This window comes from Hyposmocoma kahamanoa, unplaced genomic scaffold, assembly GCF_003589595.1.
Source record: "Hyposmocoma kahamanoa isolate Upper Pololo Valley unplaced genomic scaffold, ASM358959v1 80, whole genome shotgun sequence".
Classification (NCBI taxonomy): Eukaryota; Metazoa; Arthropoda; class Insecta; order Lepidoptera; family Cosmopterigidae; genus Hyposmocoma; species Hyposmocoma kahamanoa.
The window spans coordinates 1,432,915-1,440,186 of record NW_020654051.1 but is presented as its reverse complement, the minus strand read 5'-3'; the positions used below and the strand labels follow the sequence as shown (position 1 = coordinate 1,440,186).

At 41.6% G+C, this 7,272-nt stretch overlaps 1 protein-coding gene across 1 annotated transcript in view; it reads left to right on the top strand.

The window, feature by feature from the left end:
* LOC113233918 (pyridoxal-dependent decarboxylase domain-containing protein 1) overlaps positions 1-6,787 on the top strand; it is a 21,112-nt gene extending 14,325 nt beyond the window's left edge. The window contains exons 7-13 of the mRNA XM_026469153.1: positions 723-767; positions 1,637-1,765; positions 3,435-3,654; positions 4,633-4,783; positions 5,640-5,761; positions 6,388-6,577; positions 6,640-6,787. Of these exons, the coding sequence (XP_026324938.1) occupies positions 723-767; positions 1,637-1,765; positions 3,435-3,654; positions 4,633-4,783; positions 5,640-5,761; positions 6,388-6,577; positions 6,640-6,787 (1,005 nt within the window). The remainder of the gene's footprint in view (positions 1-722; positions 768-1,636; positions 1,766-3,434; positions 3,655-4,632; positions 4,784-5,639; positions 5,762-6,387; positions 6,578-6,639) is intronic.
* Positions 6,788-7,272: the final 485 nt, after the last annotated feature.

Below are 7,272 nucleotides of genomic sequence, written 5' to 3'. Positions count from 1 at the left end.
GCTTTTATTACCGCCCTTGAATTTAGACCGTGGTAGTCTAATAGTATGACCTAACCCCTCAAGAAGAACCGTGGATTTATTTATGTATTTATTTATATTATTTGCGAAAATTAATATGTAGTTTACCATTTTTGGTTAAAAAAAACCTGCATGTCGAAAAAGGTTCACAACCATCGGAAAACGGGTGAAGTCCACCACACGCATTGAATGAAATAAAATATAATTATTTATTTCAAATCACGATCATTATTGAATACAATAAATTTATCTTACGTGCTATGGTTAGTACAGTACAAAACGTCTTAATGCTAGAAAAAATGCCACGGCTAGACCACTACCCAACACCCGTGTAGTTGCAACCATTGTTGTTATTAGGGGCAGTCCAGCCTGTTGCCAACAACGGCTAGGATATCATTAGCGCTGCCGCATACACGCATCATGAGTGAAGCAGCCCTGATGATGAAAGCCATCTGTGTGCGTCTCCATGAACATGCCGGATGTAATACAGTGTCGCGGACTATGGCCTAAACTCTCGCCTGAGAGGAGACCCGTGCCCAATAGTGGGACGTATCTTTTGAACCAGAGAACGTGTCAATACTACTATAGCTTTATTCTATTGCAGTTCAATTATTTTTCAATTAAGACCACTCAGTTATTACATGTAAAAGTTATTTATAAACAAAAGGTACTCGGCAACACTAACTGACATTCATTCCTTCCAGAGCGAAAGACCCGGGGGAGATGAACCGCCAAATGTAGACATAGTTGTAAGTATCCGTTAATATTACCTTCTGACTTGAATTTTTAAATAATATTTCAAATAAACCAACGTTCGGACCTTTTATAAGTCCATGACCATGTCGGCCGTTACCAAGGTGGCTGTTGGTTTGCTTGAAAAACAAATACACGCTATGACGCTAGAGAAAGCGTAGTTGTAATGGCTAGATGTCTATAACAAACTTCCGATTGAAATAAGAAATTACAATAATGCTACAGAGTTTAGGACAACGTTATTTAATTACCTCAATGAAATAACATTCTTCAATATTAGAGATTTCAATGTTATTAATTTTTATAGATAACTCACCAGTTTCACTAAAAAATTGACTGTTAAAATTGTTGTTACAAAAAAGAGACTTAATGGTTCCTAAGACAGTTTCCTTGTATCTTCTATGGTTTCGGATGCACCTATACTGTCCCATTTCAAAAAAACACTGTATATGTACGTTTGACCTCCTTCTCGCTTGATGGAAAGTGCCGATGCTTGCTCTTGAATAAGATGCCTATTCACTGTTGCGTTGAAAAGGCCAAGTTATAGTGTTCGTGGAACAAATCGTGGAAACAGGGAATTCCTCTATGCTTTACGCCTTTACTTTTGCAAAGTTTTTGTATTACCCATGACAATAAGCAATATCTTAGGACCTTCAAGTTAACTTCAAGATACGTTACATGATGCACTGTTTTCAAAGTTCCACATTCTACATTATCACCTAAAAACTTGCACAAAAACAGCATATTTAAGCGATTTTCGGTACCCCTTCGCCTTAATGCTTCATGCGAATCATGGGTATATCCACAACGTAACGGTGAAACCGCAACCTAACACATTTATAATCAGTTAAATTTCGGTAACTAGGATGCAATCAGTCAAGCATCCGCGTGTGTCGCTTTCCAATTCGCACCGCCCGGTGTGGACAGGCCCCCGCCCTACTACGACAAACTCAACTCCTGGCTGGGACAGGTTCTGCAGAGAGAAGCTGACATGGTACGTGTTCACACTTATTGCTGTTACCAAGCCTGTAATACATACTTACACTTCACGTCTTTTTCCCATCGAGATAAACAGAAACCACTCTTGACCTGGGCTTTCTTTAGGTTGACCCTTCACGACAACATTTGCCTTATAAACCTGCTCCGTGGTCGTCTAATCTTTAATAGTACATTGTGTAGGACCGTAAGTAAGAAATTACTAACGAGGGTCTATTATAATATACTACTATTATATAAGGTCTTTAATAAGTCGAGTTCTGTTTTTTTTACCATCCGTGATACATACAATGATTTTCATCATATTTGCAAGGAAATAAATACAATATACTCGTAAATATGATTCACAACAACAATTATGGCTTTTGGCAAATGGCGGGTTTTTTAAAATTCTTTCATAGATAATACAACTCGAACTAAAATGTTTTAAAAAACAAACACGCATACGGCCATGATGGAGTGTAAAAAAAAATGGAAAATTTTTCTACAGAAAATATTAAAATCAATTAAAAAAAATACTTAATAGTAAGTACTTAAGTAGTATGTGGCCCAATTGCAATTAAATTTCAGTGTAGATAACATTTTAAGCGAATGTTTTAATTTTGAACTTAAGTAACCTCCTTGCTGAAACTTGAATCTGACCTATGTAAGGAAGTATGTCGTCCTACAAATTAAAAAATCTCCTTACCGACAGTCGCTGTAATAAAAAGAAAGAAAAAAGGCCCGTGGGTTTTATTAGGGGCACTATAGTCAAGTTAATGCAATCATACCATTTACGAGCAAGTGGGATGAAAAATGGTTTTAATTATTTCTTATCTTAATTGACCTGACAAGCACACCTGTTACCTGGTCTCATTCAGATTTTTGTATGTACATTGAATACCACAGCAAAGAAAAATATACTCCGGAGCTCTATCCAGAATACTGAGACCAGAAGCAATTTTGGATAATTTGTTCCTAACTTGGTTTTACCTGGAATCGAAGCCGCGATTTTTTTTACATACATAACATCCCTAAAAATATATTTTCTCAAACATGCTCGAAAATATTTGCCTTATTTTGAAAAAACGAACACTGGAAGTCATTTAATGACCGTGGAACTTCTTCTGATGAAAATCTATTACTGTCCACTTATCTAAACTTTTAAATCGACCTACCAATAATTAACATATAAATAGGCAAAAGAAAAAATCATACAGCCAACTGCCAAGTGTTTATAATTGCGAAAATTAAAAATACCTACTTGTACCACTTTTTTTTAAAAAAGGCGGTAAAATTAAATAAAATGCTTTGGTATTCTTTTCTTATTTTGTTTTTATTTGGTCTTTTTTCTATGTTTGCCGCGAAAGTAAGTTCCTGTGAGCAGAGCGATAACGAAAATACAATAACAGATACACATTCAACCACGTCACCAAAAGCACAGCAGACGACTATTGTGTCTGGAAAAACTATGTCAAATATTACTTTTAATTAACATTTTTTTTTACTTTTTCTATTATACATCGTCTCTTTAGTCTTCTATTATTTCCTCACATTGTTTCCTGGGATTGCTTGACTCGTATTAATACTTGGCCTCACTCGCAGTCGTCCTTGTAACTCATCCTCGTCCAGCAATCCCTTACTTCCTGGCCGCTGCAATAACGTACTATATCCTTATTACGTTACAGATAAGCATAGAAATATGTGAAACAGAAGCTTACGGAGTGGTACTCCGGTACTGCCCACTCGAAGGGTCGCTCCTGGACGAGACCCAGAATGAAAACTGGGCCTGCGTGCTGGAGGCCCAACTGCATGTGCTGAGGGCCACTGTGGCCCTGAGAGAGCCCTTCCAGAAGAGGGTGCAAGACCATCGCGTGCTCAGACTTGTGCACGTGCCTGGTTGGGCTGGTAAGAAAGAAAATTTTTATTTCATACGTAACAACAAATTACGAAAATTACACTTGGATTACTTAAAGAAACCAAAAAGGATTTTAATCATCAACATTTTTAGCCGTTATACATCCCACTGCCGGGCACAGGTCTCCTTTAAAGAAATAGTTAAACCACAGTCTATCACGCTTACTATTTAAAGTTCGTCGAAGGTCATTATGATATAGTATCTTAAACCTATTCTATAATACGTGAGGTAGAGGATGGTTGCTTCTTAATTGAGAGGTCAGCTGTTCGAATCTCTGCAGTGACGTGTTCCTGACTTTAATTTCGAAGTTGCGTGTGATAAAGAAAAATGTCGTAACGCAACCTGCGCATCGAAGAAAGTTCAAATCCCCAAGGACTTGCCTTGGCTTAAACCGGTTTCTTGAAGGAGACCCGTACCCAGTAACGGAACGTACAACGTGCTGATGATGATATAGCTACAAAAAGATATAATGAGCTTCTTCTTTTTAACTGCCTCTGTGGCAGAACAGTTACCAGGCTGAACTGCCACCCAGAGGTCTCAGGTTCGATTCTCGGGCCGGGAGAAATATTTCTATGGCCTACATTTATTTCTCTCGTGAATTTGTGGTTGTCTATGTGTGTGCACCTGAGAAACAGGATTTCCCTAGTGCGGGGCTATGTTGGGTGTGTGCGTTTTTATTTTTTCAAGAAAAGGTTGACAGTACACTTTCTTGCTGAACCCTCTTGATAATCATCTATTTGTTTTTTTTACTTATTTATTTATGTACCTATGTGTATATATTTATGTGTATATGTACTTTATTATATTTCTTTCTCATTCCCTTTTGCACGCAACAGCCCTCTTATAACCTTAGCTTCCACTGCCCTCGGCTGGAAGAAATCTCTTTTAGAGATAAGTCCACCTTTGCTCAACATCTGTTAAACTAATATTTCTGTTATATTTATATAAGCTCGGAACACTGTTTTCAGGGTTGGGCGGCGTACGGTACGTGCCCGACGGCTGGGAGGACGCCTCCGCGGAGGAGCTCAACTCCTTGAACAGGCAGCTGGTTGAGCAGCTGCGGGCCACGGACGGGGCCTTCTCCTGCGGGGACGGAGAAGACGGCATGGCGTGCGTCAGGTGAGACATCTGCTCGCTTAACCCGTTATTTGTAGGAATACCGGATGTGTCAGGTAGGTCGAATTCCAAAAAACCCATTACTGCTACTGGTAAGGAAGCCATCAATGCGTAATCGGTTTGATGCGCGTAGTCGCAGCCGTTGGAGCGTTGACGTGGCTGTTCGTCGTCAGTTATTGTACAGTAAAATATTAAATTAAGTCCAGTGCCTTAAGTACAGAAGAATAAGTACAGCAGAAGTGCTTAGTTTGTGTTGCACGTGTGCCAACAGTGCGCGGAGTTCCGCAAACTTGAGCTCAGTTCGCCACTTTTGCTTAGCATGTTGTGGTCATGTCACTTGCGCAAAACTTCGAAAATCGTGGAAAAACCATGGTCGCACCTACAATATTATGCATGGTGGTATTTCGTGTCATCGTTAGGTCTTTATTTAATTTTAATAAATTTTCTGTTTATTGTAATAGATTTTTGTTATAAGAAACGAATGTAAACCTTATGGCTTTTGCAATATAGTCGACTTTTTTTGGAAAACGTTAATGGATGTTAATCGTTCCTTGTCTTGCAGCTATTACCGCTAGATGGCAGCACATTTAATGAAACCAATATAAAATCAAAAAGTCGTAACTTGCGATAGTAAATATTGAACTTTCGACGATATGTCTATGTAGTTTAAAAATTATATTAACTGTCCAGAATTTGTTATCAAGATTTCATAGTGTTTAACAATATGGTAGTGTGTTTTGGCGACAGCGGTTCTGATAGTATTTGTTGCTTAAATTTGTGGTCGTCAGCCACGGTTTACGCAATACCATTATCACTTTAAGAATGTTGGTATGACATTAGTGAATGATGACTTCACCAGGTTCGGCATGGTGACAGCAGACACGGACGTCGACGAGTTGCTGGACTTAGTCATCTCGGCCGGCAAGGAAGTGGAGGAGAGCTCGCGGGCGCTTTCGAACATGACTGAAGTCCTCAAGAAAGGTGCGTCATGGGGTATTGTTACTAATAATTAATTTAAGGCTCGAGGCCAAACACTTAATATATATTCATGGTTACACTCGGTTATAACTAGAAACCCATTATATCTGACTCCTGAACACGGATCCCCTCTAAGGACAACGCTTTAGGCTGTTGTTCGTTGGGACTGTACACATCTTTCAGGGGTTGTGGACGTGCAAGATTCGGTAAGCTGTTTTCTTTTTCTGTTAGTGACAGGTATGATTATTAATATAATTTATATGTTAGCCAATCACACCAATCCAGTATCGAGGGAGGGGACGAACAAGTAGTGCGTCTGGTGGTAAGCGACTTGTCTATCTATAACAGTTGCAGTGCCACGGAGAGCTTTAAATCGCAAAGATCTTACGGGCATTGCCACTGCTCCCGTCACCCTGACTAATCCCGTGTGCCTGTTATTTCATCAGCACCCTCACCCTTCACAAGGAGCTGGACTGCTAGGAATTGTAATCGCTGTAATATGGAACATTACATATAATATTCGTAGCTCTTTGTTTATTGTTCGCACCGCTTTCGGTGAGAGAGTCGGTCGTCGCAGCGTGTGACGCGCGGGGTGGAGATTCGCGGTTCCAAGTGGCCGTCGGTTGCAGGCATCGAGGCGGCGCAGGCCGACATCGAGCGCGAGAACCTGGAGCGGCTGTGGGCCGAGGGGCTGCTGCGGCGCGTGCCCGTGGTGGGGCAGGTGGTCCGCTGGTGGGCGCCGCAGCAGCTGCCGCCGCCGCCCGGCCGCCGCCTGCACCTGGCGCACGGCACGCTGCAGCCCACCAGCGACCTCTACCGGTGAGCCCCGCCCCGCCCGCCCCCGCGCCGCCCGCCCAAGCTCACCGCCTCGTCCTCCGCAGGCTCGTCAAGGAGAAGAAGGAGCCGGAGCACGCGCCCGCCGCCGCGCACGCCGCCCCCGCCCCCGCCCCCGCCCCCGCCCCCGCCGCCGCGGCCGCGCCGGGTGAGTCCCCCTCCGCCCCGCCGGCGACTCCTGCTTCGTCGCTCTAAACCGCTCCCTCTTTTCAGATCCGACCGAGGTCCACAGCACCTAACCTACTCGAGCTGCTAAAACACGAAGTGTATTCGATTCCTACCTCTAGTAAATTTCTTATAAGGTAATTTTAAATAATGTCCGGTACTCCGCATCTTTCTTAACTTTATCGTTTAACCGAGAAAAATTATTTTTCGCATAATCAGCAGGGTCTATTCCCTTCCCGTACGCGATAATGATATCTACACTCGTTTTAAACTTGCCAGGTGTTGTCAATTCGATCCAAATTAAATATAACCTCGTTACATAAATATGATTGAGGGTCAAACCTCACTTATCAAGACTAACGTGCAGCACACATATGGTAGTACAGTATACATAATAATTACCTAAGTCTCACATTAAGTGCCTATCGTTTGACATGAGGTACACCTCTCGTCATTAATAGACTAATCATCATATACATTTATTTCTTTGTGATACGTAGGTTGTAAAGGCATTA